General features: G+C 38.3%; 1 protein-coding gene across 14 annotated transcripts in view; it reads right to left on the bottom strand.

Annotated features, from left to right (window-relative positions):
• Positions 1 to 22,246, bottom strand: part of GPHN (gephyrin) — a 791,686-nt gene that overhangs the window by 56,650 nt on the left and 712,790 nt on the right. For all 14 annotated transcript variants that reach the window (XM_033187698.1, XM_033187697.1, XM_033187683.1 and 11 more), the window contains 4 exons: positions 17,694 to 17,813; positions 16,113 to 16,171; positions 14,860 to 15,013; positions 5,684 to 5,805 (listed from right to left, as the gene is read on the bottom strand). In XM_033187698.1, coding sequence (XP_033043589.1) covers positions 5,684 to 5,805; positions 14,860 to 15,013; positions 16,113 to 16,171; positions 17,694 to 17,813 — 455 coding nt within the window. The remainder of the gene's footprint in view (positions 1 to 5,683; positions 5,806 to 14,859; positions 15,014 to 16,112; positions 16,172 to 17,693; positions 17,814 to 22,246) is intronic.

Below are 22,246 nucleotides of genomic sequence, written 5' to 3' on the forward strand. Positions count from 1 at the left end.
AGATGCAAAATCTCAGCCCACCCCAGATTTGTTAAAGTATAATTAAATTTTCAATAAGATCTCCAGATGATTCACCGGTACACAATCAATACTTCCTGGTGACTGAATAAACAATGAGTAAACAAACTGTATTGTTCTCCTTATTTCCAGTCTCCATCATTAGCTTATATGATAAATCTAGGTCAACTGATCTTTTTAAAATAATAGTTTTTTATGTCTATTCTGCAAAAAACAAAACAAAACAAAACAAAAACAAAAACCCCAATAAAAAAATACCCAAACTTCAAATTTAACTGAATTGGGTAGTTCTGCCTAAATTGCAAAGCCTTTCAAAATCTGGCTCAAATTTCTACTCAATTTACCTGTCTTATCCTTCTACCTGAACCTCTTGTTCATTTCTAATTCTCTAGACCGTATTTGTTTCTACTTCTCTACTTTTGTGCATTCTGTTTCCTACTTGGATTAACACTCTCTCTTTTCCTATCTAAATCCTACTCATTCTTTAAGTTCTAGCTTGAAACTAGAGATTTATAAAACTCTGACCAATCCAGCCCACAGTAGTACACAGGTATATAATATCTTGTCTTTATAATGATAGTAGAGAAGTATGGATTGTCAATCTCAGGAAATTTAGATTCCATTTTTATCTCTGTCACTAACTAGTAGTATAATGCTGGGCAAGTTACTTAACATCTCTTGGTTTCAAAATGTGTCTCTTTAAAGAAAAAGACTGTAGGAACTCCAACAGTACTGTGTGCCAAACAGTGTGAGAAAACAAGAAATGTATTTTAATATATACATAATATTTATAAATGAACGATTTTCAAATATAGTTGTTAATTCTCAGGTATTTGAAGCATCCCTCCAGTAATCTTCATAGTACTATTAAATCAACCTCTTTTTTTTCTTTTTTTTTTTTTTTGAGGCGGAGTCTTGCTCTGTCGCCCAGGCTGGAGTGCGGTGGTGCGAGCTCGGCTCACTGCAAGCTCCGCCACCCCCGCCCCCCACCACCACCGGGTTCACGCCATTCTCCTGCCTCAGCCTCCCGAGTAGCTGGGACTACCAGCGCCCACCACCATGCCCAGCTAATTTTTTGCATTTTTAGTAGAGACGGGGTTTCACCGTGTTAGCCAGGATGGCTTCGATCTCCTGACCTCGTGATCCGCCTGCCTCGGCCTCCCAAAGTGCTGGGATTACAGGCGTCAGCCACCGTGCCCAGCTGCAAATTAACCTCTTTTTAAATAAAAGGTATAGTAAGCAAAGGCCATTTAGTCCAACTCACTTCAAAGAGTTACAAAGTCTTACCTTCTATTTTACATTGATTGTCAAAATTATGACGGGGATAAGAATAAGAGCTGAGAAATAGAATCATATAGAATTTAAAAACCAGACTCAAACCTTTTTTAATGACACAAATAGAGCTGTCACTCTCTATCCTTATCTGTCAGAGCTGAATAAGGTTCTGTGCTTATTGACTTTTTTTTTTTTTTTTTTTTTTTTTTTTTGAGACGGAGTCTCGCTCTGCCGCCCAGGCTGGAGTGCAGTGGCCAGGTCTCAGCTCACTGCACGCTCCGCCTCCTGGGCTTACGCCATTCTCCTGCCTCAGCCTCCCAAGCAGCTGGGACTACAGGCGCCCGCCATGTCGCCCGGCTAGTTTTTTGTATTTTTTAGTAGAGACGGGGTTTCACCATGTTAGCCAGGATGGTCTCGATCTCCTGACCTCGTGATCCGCCCGTCTCGGCCTCCCAAAGTGCTGGGATTACAGGCTTGAGCCACCGCGCCCGGCTTTTTTTTTTTTTTTGGAGACAGAGTCTCGTTCTGTCACCCAGGCTGGAGTGCAGTGGCGCGATCTTGGCTCACTGCAATCTCTGCCTCCCAGGTTCAAGCAATTCCCCTGCCTCAGCCTCCCAAGTAGCTGGGATTCTAGGCATGCACCACCACGCCTAGATAATTTTTATATTTTTAGTAGAGATGGGTGTTCACCATGCTGGCCAGGCTGGTCTCCAACTCTTGATCTCAGGTGATCCGCCTGCCTTGGGCTCCCAAAGTGCTGGGATTATAAGCGTGAGCCACTGCACCTGGCCCTTATTGACATTCTTGAGCTATTTCTCTCCCTGCTTTAAACCTAAGGTACAGTTTCTCCCATGACTCTGCTTGTTTCCCTGGAGAGCTTTACTCAGATGCTTCTGTGTAACAATATTTGCTTTCCTTAGCAAATGGCTAAATAGGAAGAAGAAGAATGAAGGAGGGCAGGCTTCACAGAATATCAATAGGCTGCAGATTAAATATCTTGTTTTTTTTGCTAAACTCCCACCACAGATTTCCATTAGAACAATTATAAATTATTTCCTCCCACATCCCACCTCTGCATTCTACACCATTCACTCTGGACCCCTTCAATATAGCACTCTAAGACTAAGAAAGCCTAGATTTGCAACAGGTTTTTTTTTTTTTTTTTTTTAATTGTTCTCAGTTTGATATAAGGTATTACTATTCAAGAAAAGGGTATACACTAGAGATTTGTACATTCACTGAATTGCCTTAACCTGTTTATAGTTTTGTTGTTCTTTATTCTGTTTTCAAAGTATATTTTGGAGTTAAATACAATGTCACCATTATTAGGAAATGACCACCACAAATTAACAGCGTGGATCCCAGAAAAATATCAGCATACCAACATGTTGACCTTTCAATGATGTTTCGGCCTTTAGAGTACTTCAAGATAATGGCAGTATATATAGTATATTAAGTAACCTCTTTTTAAAAAAGTATAAAAGTATAACAGTAAGAGGGAGAATGGACAGAATTACAGTCCAGAACAAATTAGGGTAAAAACAATTTAAAAGCTCCCTTTCCCCTTATAATATTTCTTAGAGCTCATTAATGTACTTAGAGGTAGGGCCAGAGCCATTGGTAGGAGGGTAATAACCCTAAGAATCTGGTGTTTGTTCCATGAAGTTTCAAGCCTGCTTGCCTTATCTTTGTGTTTTCAAACTCTTGGATTTATTCCTTCTCTTCTCAGAAGTTGGTTTTGGTCTTGGAAAAAGGTGTATCTGGATAGGATAGTTTTTAGGTACCTGTACCTGAAAGGACAGGTTACTGCTAAGGCCCAAATTCAAATAACTGGCTTTCCCCCCCCTTTCCTTCCTGTACACTGCCTTTACTTTCCCTTCCTAGGACGAGGGGTCCTGGGCAGGGTGATGCTAGGTAACCTGTACACTGGCTTTATTTGCATGGGCTCTAACTTGGCTGGTTACTTAATGATAAACTTCTTCTTTCTTTCTTTCTCTTTCTTTCCTTCCCTTCCTTCTTTTCTTTTCTTTCTTTCTTTCTTTTTTTTTTTTGAAATGGAGTCTCACTTTGTTGCCCAGGCTGGAGTGCAATGGTGCGATCTCAGCTCACTGCAACCTCCACCTCCCGGGTTTAAGTGATTCTCCTGTGTTAGCCTTCCTAGTAGCTGGGATTACAGGTGCGCACCACTATACCCACTTAATTTTTGTATTTTTAGTAGAGATGGGGTTTCACCATGTTGGCCAGGCTGGTCTCAAACTCCTGATCTCAGGTGATTCACCTGCCTTAGCCTCTCTAAGTGCTGGGATTATAGGCATTAACCACCACTCCCAGCCAAACTTCTTTAGAACTAAACATCCATGTAAATACAAATGGTGAAGATTTTAAAAAGAATGACATTTGAAAACACACCAGCTTCTACTCCAGTCTTCTCAGAGAAAGAAAAAAAAATTGGGCCGGGCGCGGTGGCTCAAGCCTGTAATCCCAGCACTTTGGAAGGCCGAGATGGGCGGATCACGAGGTCAGGAGATCGAGACCATCCTGGCGAACATGGTGAAACCCCGTCTCTACTAAAAAATACAAAAACTAGCTGGACGAGGTGGCAGGCGCCTGTAGTCCCAGCTACTTGGGAGGCTGAGGCAGGAGAATGGCGTAAACCCGGGAGGTAGAGCTTGCAGTGAGCTGAGATCCGGCCACTGCACTCCAGCCTGGGCGACAGAGCGAGACTCCGTCTCAAAAAAAAAAAAAAAAAGAAAAAAAAATCAGGAGGAAAGAAGAGAACTTCAAAAGGTTAGATCACATAAAAGCTACTACCTTTCAGGTTACTGGCAAGGTGCTTGTGTCCAAGGTTTACACCAGGGGTGTTCAATCTTTTGGCTTCCCTGGGCCACATCAGAAGAAGAAGAATTGTCTTGGGCCACATATAAAATACACTAATGATAGCTAAGGAGCTAAGAAAAAAAAATCTCAAAAGAAACTCATAATGTTTTAAGAAAGTTTACAAATTTGTGTTGGGCTACATTCAAAGCTGTCCTGGGTTGTACGTGGTTCATGGGCCAAGGGTTGGAGAAGCTTAGTTTGTTTGTTTATTTATTTTTTGAGACAGAGTCTCGCTCTGTTTCACAGCCTGGGGTGCAGTGTTGTGATCTCAGCTCACTTCAACCTCCGCCCCCCAGGCTCAAATGATTCTCATGCCTCAGCTTCCCGAGTAGCTGGGATTACAGGTGTGCACCACCACACCCAGGCAATTTTTGTATTTTTTTAGTAGAGATGGGGTTTCTCCATGTTAGGCTGGTCTCGAACTCTTGGCCTCAAGTGATCCACCCACCTTGGCCTTCCAAAGTGCTGGGATTACAGGCGTGAACCACTGCGCCTGGCCTGGACAAGCTTAGGTTAGACTGTGTCCAGTTTGAGCCTAAGATAAAGTTCATAGCATGCCTTGTCAGAGCCTACCTTGTGAATGGTAGGTCAGAACCTCTTCAAAAGCACCTTTGAGTTTTGGGAAGGTACTCAACATAAGGGAAGAAGGATCCATGCTTAATGAGGTCTACTCAGTGATGAGGTAGTGATAAAAGAGAAAGGGGATTATGCGTGATACATACATCATGGGTATTTATCACTCAGATCTGTCTCTGAGCCTTGTCTCCATTGGGTTGATATTTGAGTATTACTAAAAGCAGGTGTAGCTCTAGTGAACTGGAAAGAGTGCCTTTTGAAAGACAGCGAGGCAGCAGTGTTGCATGATGCTGGGATGTTTAGAAAGTGTAGACTTGCTTTTGATCACACATGAGACAGAACTGGAGATTCATAGAAATACTTAGAAAACTTAGCAGAGGGCTGAGTTAATTCAGTAGATGGGAGTAATAGGCTCTTAAAAATTGAGTAATTATAGTCAATGTGCTTCCCTTTGTACTTTCAGGTAGGTAAAGCCTGGAGAAATGGGTTACATAAAGATATAAAAATCAATACAGAAGTTCTAGAAAAAAATTGTACTTAAACTTCAAAGAATTAGGTAGTGCTAATTTTGACAATCTCTCTTTTCTTACCTATGTTTTTCTTGTCTTTCTTGAAGGACGTAAAAATGTGAATCAGAATAATGCCATCACTGTTGGTTCCATTGGGATAAAACCAAATCTATCACAAAAATATCCTTTGAAACCTAACACACCTACAGGAAAGTAAAGTATTTCTCTTGTTTTCAGAGACATTCTAAGAAATCTTTATCTCTAAAGGACATAGATACCTCTATAATTTTTTGGCTTCTGAAGAATGAGATAAGTGAAAATTACGACATTAAATTACTGTCTCTTTAGGAGCAACTCCACCTACTGAGTACTCCAAAAACTCACATTTGTACAAATACAAACTTTTCAGAATAACATCAAATACTTACTTGTCTCCTACAATACCCAAGTTGATTGTGGGGTAACCATGTTCCTGAATTGTTGCTAGAAGAGTTGAACGATTGCTATCTCGAATCTTCCCTGGTAAGAGGTCATCTTCAGGATTTAGCAGCTACAAAGCCAAAAAACCACCACAAATTATTCTATTAAGATAATGTTGTATATTTCTAATGAAAAAAAGAATCTACTAAACTGAGTTTAACATATCTAGCACCTACAACGGTATCTGGCATTTTGAAGGTGAATGCCCAAAAGATCTTTAAATAAATATTGAAAGTATAGGAGGATGAGAAAATGTTCCTATGGAAGTCAGAAAACACTCAGACATTTACCAGGTTGGGCTCCAATTTGATAATAATGCTCTGGAGATACTGGCCAAACTAAATAAAACAATTACCTTTTTTTCTCCCAATATTATTTTCCAATTTATCTTTCATTGGGAATATTTGAGGTACAGATTGTGTGACACGATATCCTTAAGTCTGAACAGAATAATAGTTTATCTTTCAAACTTTTTGGTCTCTTTTCTGAAGTGGGGTCAACAGTATCAAAGAAGTTAAGCTTATGTGAAGGAGAGAAGACATGTTTTGTCTCTGATACTAGCAAACTTAAGTAATACTTAGCTACATGTATGCACCATTCCATTATTCTGAACTGAATTAACCTTCAGAGATTTAATATCTACTATGTCTATGAAGAAAATTAAAGAAGCTTATTATATCTTAGGATGTTCCAATGAGGTAGTCAGATTGTATAGTAGGAAGAGCTTTGGATTCCTATAGGGGTCAAATTCAAGTTGACAAAATTCTTTGTCTTAATTTCCTCATTTATAAAATATAATAATAATAACTACCTTGCAAGGTAATTGTTAGGAGTGAGATAATGAACATTCAGTTTCTGCAGATAAATGTACAATAAATGTGATTCTCTTTCCTTTCTTGATGACATATGACATCAAAAGATCACCTACTTTCCTCCCAATTTTTCTTATATTGTTACCCCTAGATGCTAGTACAGATGAAATCAGTTTATAATGTGAACACAGACTATTAGATTATAAAATACCTAAGAGTAGTGGGTTCTTAACACACACAGATACATTCTTACAACAATTTATGTACAAGTTTTAAGATATGCTTTGATTTCAGAAATTATAAAGTAAAAAAAGTACTTATTTGAAGTGAGAAAACCTGGACTATTATTTTAGGAGATTAAAGGCAAGCCTGCAGATTTAAGATGTTATAGCTACTAATATGGCCAACACCAGAGCTTAATATATGAATTCTCCCAGACAATAACCGCAAGCCCCAATCTTCCTTCAGACTCATTAGTGATACTATGTGGCCAGATTTTTGACTTTATATTGGAACAGTAGTAGCTTTGCAACCAACTGTCCCCTTACAATAGGCTAGAGGAAAACTCTGACCATCTTATTCAGTGTCACCAGGGAGTCTTTCCTTTGAATACTGTACTAATTTTACTTAATCAGATGCCATGTGATATTGTAACTCACTTTCATTCATACTCACTGGCAGTGCTTGGAAAATTGCTATTGCAATGCTAACATAGATTAATTTTCTGATCTTAATTAACATACAGTTATTAAAGTGATTATAATTTTATAAGGGGCAAGACTTGCAGCTCTTTAACTCCGTTAATCAAACCAGTTGCTTTAGAAAGAAAATTGTGTGATTATGTCATTTTTTTTCAAAGCAGCATGCTGACCACCAAGTAAATAAGATTCCTCTGTTATCAGGGTGTTTTCTTTGCTATTTATGTTCCTCTCTGTTATTTTGCTGCAAACAGTTCCAGAAATAATGGAAAATTAGAGGTCACTGGAGAACCAGTTATTTGTCTGTAAAACTGACATAATGAAAAAATAGCTAGTTACATGAGGGTGTGGGATTTACAGTGCATTTTAAATAATTTCAAAGACAACAATACAGAATTAAATGTCAGAGTATAAGGCTAAATATACTAGAATAAACTCACAATTTTTCCTTTTAAAACTGAATCTTATTTTCTGTTATACTTGGTCATCTTGGGAATGATGTCTGAAATTTATTATAGTTTCAATAGAAAAAAAATACAAGGTAAAACAAAACATAACCCATCATCTCCATATCAAGTCACCAATTTCAATTTCTCAGTTTTGGCATTATCAATGGTGCTACTATCTTCCCACATTTTTTTTTTTCAGATGGAGTCTTATTCTGTTGCACAGGCTGGAGTGCAGTGGTACAATCTCAGCTCATTGCAACGTTCGCCCCCTGGGTTCAAGCAATCCTCCTACCACAGCTTCCTGCGTATCTGGGACTACATGCACACACTACCATGCCTGGCTAATTTTTGCATTTTTAGTAGAGATGGGGGTTTGCCATGTTGGCCAGACTGGTCTTGAACTCCTGACCTCGGGTGATCTGCCTGCTTCGGCCTCCCAAAGTGCTGGGATTACAGGTGTGAGCCACCGCGCCTGGCCTAAACATTTAACTTTGTTTTCCCCTTTGTAGCCCACTCTTCCCAAAAACCTCAATCATTAAGAATATTTGAATCCATCTCTTCCTTGACTCTACATTTTCATTCACTCTTTTACTACTTCCCAAAACATTTCTAAGCATTCAGTGTATTATGTCAGAATTTCTGTGAAAGCTTTATACTTGGCTGCCTTGCCTACAAACGATTTTCTTCTGAGAAATAAAACAGAAACATCAACTTGCAAAACTATACCATTATTTGCATAACAGCTAAACTGTACCAAACCAGGACATGTAACTTGAACTAAATTGTTTTTAACACAAGCTTGTTCACATCCATATACTTTAAGATAAGATCATGGACAACTTGTTTTAACAGTAATTCCACATGGATTCATATGCTCTGAAGATAAGACTGTGATCCATCAATTCAGCTATTTTACAAATTCCGACCAATCTTTGTTCGGACCTTGCTTAATAACTTCTACCTTAAAACTACCCCATGGCCAACCCTAGTCCTCAAAATCCTATAAATACCCTCATAAAAATCTTATGACTTCCCAGTTGTGAAACACTACTGAGACTCTGTTGAGGGGTAGCAGAATATACCACCCCAAAATATGCCAGCATAACAAATATTTTTGAGCTGAAGACACTTGAGAAGAAAAATGTAAGAAACGCTCTCTGCCTTTCTGCTGTTTGCCTAAAAGTAGGACATAAATTAACAAAAGTAACTCCCCCAACCCCCAGAGGGATACATTTTTTTTTTTTTTTTGAGACGGAGTCTCGCTCTGTAGCCCAGGCTGGAGTGCAGTGACAGGATCTCCGCTCACTGCAAGCTCCGCCTCCTGGGCTCACGCCACTCTCCTGCCTCAGCCTCCCGAGTAGCGGAGACTACAGGCGCCCACCACCACACCCGGCTACTTTTTTTGTATTTTCAGCAGAGACGGGGTTTCACCGTGTGTTAGCCAAGATGGTCTTGACTTCCTGAACTCGTGATCCACCCGCCTCGGCCTCCCAAAGTGCTGGGATTACAGGCGTGAGCCACCGCGCTCGGCTCGAGGGATAAATCTTTGGACACTTATCAGCCTGCAGATGGCGCCAGAGGAATTTATAGATCAAACTTTATTAACTAGCCTTTAATCTATTATTAGTTTCCCATATATTTGCCTTCCCACAAATTGCCGGCCCTAGAGACTCAAGGTCCTTTTATTTTGTCTCATCACTTCTCTAAGAATGTATCGTTCTTTGCTGAAGATGCTATTTAAGCCAGACTTCTCAGCCAACACTTCAGGAGTTACTAATTTTCCCTTGGGTATCTCCCATATATACATGAGGTATACATGTTAACTAACTTCTGTTTTTTTCTTGTTAATCTATCTTTTATAGAGGTCCCAGGTAAGAACTCATAAGGGTTGAGGAAAAATTATTTTTCCCTCCCCAGCATTGTCAAGGTGATGTTTTCTTTTGCTCAGAAACTTTAATATAACCATTTTGTATGATCAACAAGTTTCCCTGGTGGTCTTTGTATTAGGATTTTGGTATTATGAAAATCCTACCAAGACTTAGGCGGGAGCCCTTGCCACCACTTATATTATTGGTTATACTGTATTTCAGTGAGGTCTCTTCTGCCTTTTTGTTGGGGGGATTCCTTGTCTATGATGCTTAGATTAACTCCAGCCCTTGTTTTGAGGTCTGATCCTCTTTTTTGTTGAACTCCCAAAGATAGCTGATATTGATTTTGTTATAAGGTTTCCAGAATTGTTTGGTTATGATTGGATTTATATTAATTTTTGTTTTTCTTAGTAAAGATTTGAAACTGGCCATCCTGTCTGTCAATTGGCCACACTGTTGTGTGCCTATAAGAACTTTTCTTAGTTTTGTTTTGTCTATGAGAAACTGGCTTTGGGAAAGATTTCCTCTCTACCCATTCTAGCTTGTTGGGTTTTAGGGTTAGCTGTCAGGGGTTCAACCTTTACTGTTGAGGACTTTAGATACAATATTTAAGTGCTGTTTTTCCCTTCTGAATGACCAGTAGCTAATGAATTCATGGGTTCATTTAATAACAAACTTGCACTATCTCCAGGCACAACTCTGGCTTCTGTTTTCTCTTTCACACATTTATCTTTCTAAAAAGCATAATTTCATCAAAGACAACTTGGAATTGCAGTGGTCATTTTGAAGTACTTTTGATATGACTACGATTATTCACTATGAAGTATTTTTAGAGACTTAATTAATGCTATAGTCTTGATGGAATCATCAAGGGCCTAAGACACTATTTGAACTGGTTGTAATGACTTCCTTTCTTTCTCACGTATTGAAATGGGTTTGCTTGCTTTTAAGGCTCTCCCACTGTTTGTAAAGAGAAGATGATTAGACTTTTATAGTGGTCAGTAATTCTTTACATATTTGTGGTAATCATCTCACTTTCTTTCTCTGTCTTCTAGAAAACTTAATTTATCAATCGATCAAAACGCCATTCTGGTTATTATGGACACACCCAGATAGTTCAGATAAATAGGTCTAACAGAAAAAGAGGGAGAAAAGTCAATGAGCTCTCATGAAGCATGTTCCTGTTCCAAATAGCTTTTAACAAAACTCTGGGGAAAAAAAGGTTTAACTGATAGTTAAGCTAATTGCCTGGCTTACTAGGTTGCAAGATAAGAAGGGAAGAGAAACATTTAGAGCTTTTAAACATAATTTAAGGAGTCTTTAAGAATTTGGTTTAGAAATACAGAGTTTTACAAATTGTATTAGAAAATAATTAATATAATATTTCCATTAAGCTGACTCTGGACAGATTTGATTGGTTTAATAATTTTGGCTTAAAAACTGTCCTGTGAAGTGGCTATGGTAGCATAAGCCTGTAGTCTCAGCTACTTGGGAAGCTGAGGTGGGAGGATCACTTGAGCTTAGGAGTTTAAGGCCAGCCTGGGCAAAATGGCAAGACTCTTTTTCCTTATTTCTTTCTTTTTTGGATTCTGAATGATTTTTCTTTTTCTGTCTTTTTAAAATTTTTAATTCAATAGGTTTTTGGGGAATAGGTGGTATCTGGTTACATGAATAATTTCTTCAGCGGTGATAGTGAGATTTTGGTGCACCCTTCTCCTAAGCAGCTCTGCTCTGCCCTCCCCTCCCCTCCCTTCCTTTCCTTGTTTCTTTTCTTTTCTCTCCCTTCCCTTCCCTTCCCTCCCCTCCCCTCCTTCCCTCCCTTCTTTCTTCCTTCCTCCCTCCCTCCTTCCCTCCCTTCCTTCCCTCTCTCTGTTTTTTTTTTTAATTTTTTTTTTTCAAGGTATCACTCTGTTTCCCAGGTGTAGTGCAGTGGAATGGTCATTGCTCACTGTAACCTTTGCCTCAGCCTCCTGAGTAGCAGAGACTACAGGGGCATAGCATCATGCCTGGCTAATTTTTGTATTTTTGTGTAGAGTTAGGGTTTTGCCATGTTGCTCAGGCTGGTCTCAAACTCCTAGCCTCAAGTGATCTACCCATCTCAGCCTCCCAAATTGCTGGGATTACAGGCATGAGCCACCACAGGTTGCATATCTAAATTTTAATACGCACAGTTTGTTGAAATCAACAAATATCGAAATCAGCTATTCCATGTTAGCTATAGTTGATAACTCTATATCCCCAATTTTGAAATAATTTGCTGGTCCTTAACAAGCTCATACACAGTAACAAAATACTGGGTAGGTTTTAAAGAGTATACATAGACATCTTGTATGACATTCTTTGGGTTGTCAAGGCAACTGTCCTGCTTACCAATATGTCACATGAAATTCAAGAAGTGGACATATGTGAAACCATATATATCTTTTATTTATTTATTTATTTTGAGATGGAGTCTCTCTCTGTCACCTAGACTAGAGTGCAGTGGTGTGATCTCAGCTCACTGCAACCTCCGCCTCCCGGGTTCAAGCAATTCTCCTGCCTCAGCCTCCCAAGTAGTTGTCACTACAGGCATGTGCCATCACACCCAGCTAATTTTTTTGTATTTTTTTTTTTTTTTTTTTTTTTTTTGAGGCGGAGTCTCGCTCTGTCACCCGGACTGGAGTGCAGTGGCCAGATCTCAGCTCACTGCAAGCTCCGCCTCCCGGGTTTACGCCATTCTCCTGCCTCAGCCTCCCGAGTAGCTGGGACTACAGGCGCCCGCCACCTCGCCCGGCTAGTTTTTGTATTTTTAGTAGAGACGGGGTTTCACCGTGTTAGCCAGGATGGTCTTGTTCTCCTGACCTCGTGATCCGCCCATCTCGGCCTCCCAAAGTGCTGGGATTACAGGCTTGAGCCACCGCGCCCGGCCTTTTTTGTATTTTTAATACAGACAGGGTTTTGCCATGTTGGTCAGTCTGGTCTCGAACTCCTGACCTCAAGTGATCCTCCTGCCTCAGCCTCCCAAAATGCTGGGATTACAGGCGTGAGCAACCATGCCCAGTATTGGTTTTGGAAACTAAAACCCATACTTAAGGAAGTTTGTACTGTGACTGGGTAAATTATGGCCTTGCCACATTACGTGCAATTTCTTTTGCCCTTTCTGAAAATAGGTAATTTTTTTTTGCTATTGTTTTCTGGGTATCTGAGAATTTCAAGCCTTCAGGAGAGATAATATGCTTTATCTCTTTTATCACCAATTTCCAGTAAAGTGCCTGGCACAGAGGTACCCAATTATCTGCTGAACAAAACTAAACTATATGATCACAGAGTCATAATAAAAACTAACTTGAATAAGAGAAAGGGAGGAATGTTGAGCTATATGGAACCCAAGATTATATAATTTAGAAGCATTATTCTCTTGGAAAACTGTGGTATAGTTTAGTATAGCAGGCCTATTAAAGTAGGGGAATGAGTCATGTAGAATTAGTCAAAGCTTCTTCAAGAATAATACGCTCTATGGGGGCAGGGAACTAAGACTACAAATTCTTCCCTAGATTTCATGATATAATACCATCTCTATTTTCACCCCATTACCTTAGCCTACTTCCAGTAATTAGTTTTAACTGAGTGTAAAAGGTAGCTTAAACAAAACACTAACAATATACTCTGGATAATTGAGAGGCTGAGTCCAGACCTACAAAAGCATGAGAGAGAAATATAAGCAATATCGCTTAAACAGAGTTTCCTATTAACTAAATAGTTATTTATGAGTGTGTTAATTCTTATTTTACTTTATTTTGTGATAGGGTCTCACTCTGTCACCCAGGCTAAAGTGCAGTGGTGCTATCGTAGCTCACTGCAGCCTTGAATTCCTGGGCTCAAGTGATCCTCCCATCTCAGCCTCCCCAGTAGCTAGGACTATAGGCATGTGCTACCAAGCATAGCTATTTTTAATTTTTTAGTAGAGGCAGGGTCCCACTATGTTGCCCAGGCTGGTTTTGAACTCCTAGCCTCAACTGATCCCCCTGCTTCAGCCTCCCTAAATGCTGGGATTACAGGTATAAGCTATCATGCCTGGTCCATGAGTGTGCTACTGTGTAGCTTTCTCAAACTCCGTGAACTTACTTGATGCACAAAGCATGTTAAGTAAATCATAAAAAAGAATAGTTCATTGAGTCAACCAGTTTAACAAAAATTTATTTCTGATGCTATATATAGTGTTATTTGGTCCTAAGGATATTAAAATCATTACTGTGTAGATCAAATTGAAAAGAATGTTTGTTTTCTGTCAAGCAATGGTTTTTGGAAATGACTAGTGCATATATACTGGGAAGTAAGTACATCTGGAATGTTGATTTAGCTATCCATTCACAAAATAAAACAGTCTATTCTTTTGCTTTAACCAAAAGGACTATAAGGTCATAAAAAGACCTTTGAAAATTTTCATTTCCAAGACTTCAAGAAATTAAAAATAATGATGAGTTTATTTTCAGAACAAAGAGATTAAAAAAAAATCCCGTTAATCTTTTCTTTAATAGGAATGTCAAAGGAATTATTAATACTTTTAAAAATCTCAATAGTTTCTGATTCTTTTAAAAGGTTTTGAGTTTCCAGCAGATTCACATTTTAGTATTCTCTATTTGACCTTAGAGATTCTGACTGAAGTTTTGCACAACCTAAGCAAAACAGGCAATGGGAAGTTTTTTAATAGTTATCAGAAAGAGATGAACTAAATTCTCTTTTCTAAATCAGGAATGAAATGATGTTTTGACCCATTCTAAATATCATGCCACTAGAGATGCTATCTTTAAGGAGAGAGAGAAAAAAAACCCAGATTATCAAATCCCTCTTGGTGATTAAAGATCAAATGGAACTTTTCGTAAGAAATACTAGCCATGATGTCCTGATTCATTGATACTTTCCACACAGAAGTGGCCCATCATTTCAGCAGCAGGCTGGGCACAATTTATTGTCTAAACAGAAAAAGTACTGAGTTTGCATCGTTTAATGTCTATAGCTAGCAGCTAAAATTCTTTGCTTATGTGTACTGACTTTGTGGAAACGCCATTGGTTATAATATTTCCTTCTAATAGAAGAGAACATTTCATAATACATAATTTTTACTAGTTCTTCCTTGTTCTCATATTCTGAACTTGAAACTATCCTTAGGCCAATTTATTGTTTCCCTGTTATAAGAATGTAGACACACTGGTATGATCTATAATCTACAACATTCTATTTACAACACAGAAAAGATGTCAGAAATATCTTTATCTTACAGGCCTGCTCCCCACTCCCTCCATTTTTATTTTTAATACCTCATTCCCTGTTGACATGACTGCAACCACTGGAAACTTATTAACTTCAACCTCTGTGACACCTACAGTTGCCAGAAGACCAATCTCTGAGGGGCCCATGTGGGTTCCTTTGGCCAAAACACATTCCCCTCTTTTAATGTCATGGCCGATGGGTCTGAAAGTCAAAGCAGAACCATAAGCAGTGTGATTAAGAACAACATTTTCTCAACTCAGAGGGAAACTTTAGTGTCCAAAAAAAGGACATTCAAGAGGATAAAAAAGTTAAGAAATAAAGTAGTAGGAAAATAATGAAATGAAGGGGTTCTAAAAATCCTATGCTTTTTTAATTTTAAAAGTTAAATCACACAACAGAAAACAGAAATAGGATTTGAATATATTACTGCTAAAGAAAAATATGTTACTTCATATTTGAAAATTTTTTCTCCTGAGTACCTGTGAAGAAAATTACTTTACAAATTGTTTTGTGTTACATTATAGTAAAAATACCAATTGTAAACTTTCTTTGATAAGGCAAGAATTCGTATGAAAATATCTAGCGGCATTAATGATAAGAGGTCCACAGCCGGCTAGCTTTGTGGCAAGGAGATTAATGCTAATGAGGTTACAGTTATAGAGATAATTTCCATTTGGACCACTTAGGTTGGTCCTGATCTGTGGCTACCGAGGTATATTCACCTTGGTGTGCTGCCATAGGGATGGGAGAAGTGTAGCTTCGTTACAAAGGGATGTTCAGCAAATTAGTATTAATGGAATCAGGGTAAACATATTCCATTGTAAGAAAAATAATTTAAGGTATATGCACTATTTATTATAGCAAATAGCTTCATCTTTGCATATAAGGAGGAGCAGATTATTCCATTATTATTGGTAGTCACTAGAGCATATGGTATCAGTTAACTGTGTAAATACCCAATTCTGGTATTATCTGAGTTAATACCAAATTCCAGATTTAGGAATGGGATTGGGTAATTCTGGATTATCTAGGAGTAGAATTAACTGTAGAATATGTAGGCTCATGACTTTACCTCTTTCTCATCTTGCTTTTCACTAACTTGCCTTTACTATCTTCATTAAAAAGTAGGCAGGGCAGATATATGATACAGAATTCATAAAATTCATTTTGCTTTTTGTTAAAGCCCTGAAAATTAATGGCTAATTGACATGGCTGCAGATTTATAGCAGCCAGGGTTTCCTGAGTAAATGATCATGTAGAAACAAAAGTAGGTTATATATTCTATGTGTTTCGAAGTTACCTGATATCTTGGCCTGGCCGAGCTTGCACCAAAATTCGCACTTCAAGTTCTTCAGTGCCCTATAATAAGAGCAGGTCATGTAATTTCAAACAGAATTTCTGAGCAGTAGAATTCAGCTACTCTGATACTTTTACCATCAGATAGGCCCAGGATATATACAAATATAGAGAAAAAGACAATTATTTGCTACACCGTTTGAAAACACTGAATTTCTAACACAGATTCCTGAAAAATTAGGTTTGGTGGCAATAAATAAAAAAATTAAAATGTACCAATTCAAATATTAAATCTTGTTTATAATACAGTATAAATTTTTATATATATATACATATATATATAGCTACCCTAAAGTGAATGTGCATGGAGGTAATAGCTTTCTTCTTTTCCCATGAATCATGGGATCAATACCATGCCAAGGTTACCAAATACTTACAGAAATTTCAGTAAAGGACTTATAGTTTGCCTGGTAGATTTCTATACATTAATTGCAATAATCAATTTTACATTTATGGGCTGTGACTAATATTGTGACATTGGAACTGTGTCTTGTCATCCGGCAGAGTCTGTGGATGCATGTGTTCTGGAATTCAGTGCTCTGCTGGCTTCCCTGATGCCAATAAATCTGCTTAGGCAGTTTTAACAGCAAGCCACGTGACCTGTTTGCCAAGAGTTGAATTTTATAAACCTTACATATGGAAAGGTGATTAGAAAGAAAATCTTCAGATCAAGGAAAGTGTCTGTCTCTTGGCATGGCCAATTTTACTACCTACTCAGCTTGGGAGAATATGTTTATTTTCAACCTCAGCTTTACAATATATCTTTACTTTCTTCACAAAACAAGAAACATAGCTGATTATTAAAATCTCAGTTGAATCTATTCTACTTTTATTACTGGCTTATACTCTGGTTTCAATAACCTGCCACTATTTTCAGTGAGATAAAGGCTTGCTTAGATTCCAACATCTTTTACTTGAGGCAATGGAGGGAGAACTGACATACACTTAATACTTGCAGGTTGTCATTTGATGGCACAACTTTTTCCGGACTTACAGAAAACCAGAGGTGAAAGGGTCATTTGGTTCAAGTGCTTGGCTTAGTGTAATATTCAATAACTTGCCCAAGTGGTCTTTGTTAAATGCTTCTCTAGTGAATTCTGATTTCATGAACTCCTTGACATTTTATCAGAAGCTAGTCTGAGTGGCAAATTTTTCAGTTGGAAGGTATGTCAACCATTAATATCTCTGCTCTGGAAGGTATCTCAACGATTAATATCTCTGCTTTTCTTTCTTGAGGTACTTTCTTTCCTTGTTTGCATGTGAAACTGCTTGGGTCAAATATGGTTCAAATTCTGCTATAACAGAAATGATCACAGAAACCCCTCCTATAACAACAGATTTTCAAGCTTAAGGAAATTTCTTATTTACTGGAGACTCATATACGACAATATAAGATACCACCATAAGCAAAAACAAAACAAAACAACCCAAAAAACTGGGTTAATCTCACAAACATTGCAGAAAATGGTTGTGACATAATACTGCCATAGGAACAACAGCGCAGTAAGAGTTGGTGATGACGTACATCATCTGATTCCCTGATAAGTTCAGTATCTTCCACTTGTACTACTGCATCAGCACCGCAGGGTATTGGAGCACCTGTTGTAACCCGCATGACTTGTCCTGGCATTACTGTCTGAGTTGGCTGGAAATAAACATGAAAAAGACAGTTGATGTACTTTGCTGCTGCAAAGGAAAAGTCTGCAGAGGATGTTAATTTTTTTAATATTAAAAAAATTAAAAAAGTCTTACAGTCTTATTCATTTTGGGCTATGTAATAAAAGTTACCCACAAACAGGTGCACTCACACTAAAGAGGCTTTAGGTTCATTTAAGCTGATTTTATATGTACTTTAAGGTAATAACTATTAGGTGTCTTTCTTGGTGCTCTGCTTTACTTTTGAAGAACTGCCATTTACATTTGCCACTTTTGCCTCTCAAATAATGTACATTTTCCTAATATATGTAAAGTGATTTGAGAGTCTGCAAGTAAAAAAATTGCTAGGACATACATTATGAATAACAATTACAAAAAATCACCTTCGTAAATTACTGAAGTTCTGATGTTTGAGAAATGTAGTACTTTATTAACTAAACTTTATGGTTAAATAAAGGCAAGCCAGAAATATTTAAAGTACTGCCTTTGAAAATATTCTAAAACATATTCTCACCTATCAATTAATAATAGAAGTTAAGCAAATATAACCAAATCTTTAAAAATGATTCCAGTGTCTGTAATGACCTAGGTTAAACATTACTTTTGAAAATGAAAAACAAGATTTTCATTGTCTGTGCTCTCATATTGATGGTATAAGAGATAGAACCTTCCCTGCTAACTTCTTACAACATGGGGAAAAGCATTTTTCTGTAAGATTCATCTGATAGATTTGATCAGATAGACAAATGATCTGAAAGTCACTTGTCAGGGGCAATTATTTAGACTGAAGTTTGGAAAAGGAATGCTTCAAATTGTCCCTAAGAAAAAATTCTGAGACAATATTAATCCCCCCCTGCCAAAAGATTACTTTCTAAAGATGTCTGCCTCATAAGTATAGTCATGTGCTGCATAAGGATAGTTTGGTTAATGTTGGACTGCATATATGATGGTGGTCCCATAAGATTACCATATTTTTTACTGTACTTTTTGTTTTGATAAACAAATACTTACCATTATAATTGCATACAGTATTCAGTACAGTAATACGCTGTGCAGGTATGTAGCCTAGGAGCAACAGGTTATACCATGTAGACTAGGTGTGTAGTGGGCTAAACCACCCAGGTTTGTGTAAGTACACTCTATGATGGTTGAACAAGAAAATTGCCCAACAACATATTTCTCAGAACATATCTTCGTTAAGTGACTCATGACTCTATTTAAAATCTTAAGTCCCTACATTGTGAATATATTTACCACTACTGAACTATAAGCTTAAAAACTGTCAAGATGGTATATTTAATGTTATGTGTGTGTGTATGTTTTGTCATTGTTGTTATTTTAACAACCAAAATAAGATAAAGTAACATAAACCACACATATACACACACACCCCTTAGGGAATGGTTAAGAAAAAAAAATACCCTACTACTGAAAGTATAATCAAAGTAAAACAGGAAATTATTAGAAAAGTCTTAAAATTCTTCTCTCCATAATATTATTACTGCAAGCAATACTACCAATAACTAATATTTATTGAACCCACAATCTATGCTAGGTACAATGTTAAGTACATTATATATTCTAGAATATAAGCCTTACAAAGACAAAGATTTGTTTCATTTTCTGTTTGCCTCTCCAGATCACATCATCATTCTCTACTCTGTGCTGTGGTCCAGAAGCTGACCTCTATGGACTATTTTAAACAGGTTCCCATCACTTTGGCATCTGGTGAGACTCAGCCAAAGGGAGGGGTCAGTAAGAGATTAGAGGGTAGGAGGGAGACAGAAAAGTAGAGTTTTCATTCCCCTTGCTCTTTTCCTCCTGGGTTGCAGTTTGGTGATAGTTAGGGCATCTCTACTACTGAGGGCAACAGCTGCTGTTGGGCAATCCTCTCCCATAGCTATGAATCTTCCCAGGTTCAGGTACCGTCATCTTTCTTTGCTCCTTCAGACTAAGAGGTGGTAAGGAAATCTCACGGTTGCTAGCTCCTGGGTGCTGCAGATTCCTTTATTGGTTTCCCTTAACTCCATCCAGACATTGGAGGTAGTTTCCAATCTTTAATCATCCTTTTTCCAGACATATTGCTCTGTTACAGCAAGGCTTAGAAAGTATGTGGCACACACTTTGCCAAGCTGAGCACCTATGCATCCCAGGCTGAGCTGATGTAGTCGCTCATATCCTAGGGAAACAGTGCTGATTGAGCCAAGATACCCTGACCTACAGGTCAAATAACTCTAGTACTCTGCTTCTCTGGAGCTAGACAATAGCCCCTTAGAGTCTGAGCTGCTGAGATACCTCTCTCTCTGGGGAGTTGAGTCATTTCTGTGTTGATCCTTGTCCCCCTGGTGATCAAACCATAGCTGTGCTCTGCCATTCTAAGGTATCTGCTGCTGCTGCACCTGGCCTCAGAGTCTGAGGCAAGGATCTGTGTAGCCCCGCCATCCAGGGGTCTAGAGTCACTACTACACAGTACCTTATCCACTGTGACCTGAGCTGCTGCTGAGCCCTACTGGCTCTGGTTCCTGAGCTGCGGCCATACCCTGCTCCCCTGGCCAAAACCTTTTTCTTTGGAGTTTGGTCAGTACTACACCCTACCCATTAGGTATAAAATCACAGGTACAACCAGGGCACCTGGGTCCAAGCTGCTAGGGGGTGCCTCAGAGTCATAAATCTTGGTTCTTTGGATAACCTACACCCAACTCTGCCACAGAGAATGAACCTGAACCCCGAGAACCAGGTGCCACCATGGATTCACAAGACCCTGAGCCTTGGATCCTGGCTCCACAGTCACTCCAAGCACCATTTTTGAGCCTAGTGCTACTGTAGCTGCTTGGAGGGCATGTCAGACCTAATGCCAAGAGGGATCCCTTTAGCTGATTCTCCCTATTGCGTGGAAAACAAGAAGAGGAGGACTCCAAAAACCCACACCAAGGGTATTAACAGCCTATGACACTACTATCACTGACACAAACTTCTATGGATTAGGCCACTGAAGTACTCACAGTTATTGCTGACATTGAATGCAACTGAAAAAGCTGCATGGAGACTACACCATTGCACCTGTCCAGAAAGTCACCATGCCCTTTGCAACCAACACACTAAAGGCCAACTATAGGCTTCTCTACAAAACCACCTTAGAAAGTCCGAAAGAAGCAATAGTTCCACCAGGCACACAGATCAACATGGGGCCACGAGAAACACAAAAAAGCAAGGAAATATGACACCACTAAAGGAATACATCCCTAGTAACAGACTCCAATGAAAAGGGAATCAGTGAACTCCTGGAAAAGAAATTGCAAAATAATGATCTTAAGGAAACTCAATTAGATACCAAAAAAACACCTAGTTATAATTCAACAAAATCAGCAAAACAATTCATAAGAACAAGAAATTCAACGAAGATATAGAAATCATAAAAAAGAACCAAACAGAAATCCTGCAGCTGAATAATTCAAATAATGAAATAAAAAATTACAATAGAGTGCTTCAATAGCAGTTTTAACAAAGCAGAAGAAAGAATCTTTGAACTTGAAGGTAGGTCATTTGAAATACCCAGCGAGAGAGAGAGAGAGAGAGAGAGAGAGAGAGAGAGAAAGAGAAGAATGAAAAAGAGTAAAGAAAGCTTGTAAGACTTATGGAACGTCATACAAGAACAAATATTCATATTATTGGAGTTTCAGAAAAAAAGAAAGGAAAAGGCATAAGAAACTTATTTAATAAAATAATCGCTGAAAACTTCCCAAGTCTGGGGAAAGGTATGGATATCCAGGTCCAGGAAGTCCAAAGGTCTCCAAATCAAGTCATATATAATGAAATCCACATTAGACTAACAGTAGATTTCTCTGCAGAAAACTTACAGGCCAGGAAGAAAGGAGATAATATCTTCAAAGTGCTGAAATAAAAAAATTTCTAACTCTGAATACTATATGCAGCAAAGCTATCCTTTGGAAATGAGGGAGAAATAAAGTCTTTCCCAGACAAGCAAAAATGGAGAGAATTCATTACTACTACACTGGTCTTACAATAAATTCTCAAGGGAGTAATATATCTGGAAGCAAAAAGACAATAATCACTATCATAAAAACACACACAAGCATAAAACTCACTGGTACAGCAGATTAACAAAGGAGAAAGAGAAAAGAATAAAAGAGTATCAATATAGAAAACAACCCAACTGCAATGATAAACAATAAGAGAAGGAAGAAGCAAGGGGTAAGCAAACCCAGAAAACAATAAAATGACAGGAGTCCTCATCTATCAGTAATAACCTTAAATGTACATAGATTAAATTCCCTAGTTGAAAGATACAGACAAGCTGAACGGATTAAAAAAAAACCACAACTATTTGCTGCCTACATGAGACTCACTTCATCTATACAGATACATATAGACTGAAAGTGAAGAAATCAGTCAAGATATTGG

Source organism: Trachypithecus francoisi, unplaced genomic scaffold (genome assembly GCF_009764315.1).
Source record: "Trachypithecus francoisi isolate TF-2019V2 unplaced genomic scaffold, Tfra_2.0 Lachesis_group3, whole genome shotgun sequence".
NCBI classification, from domain to species: domain Eukaryota; kingdom Metazoa; phylum Chordata; class Mammalia; order Primates; family Cercopithecidae; genus Trachypithecus; species Trachypithecus francoisi.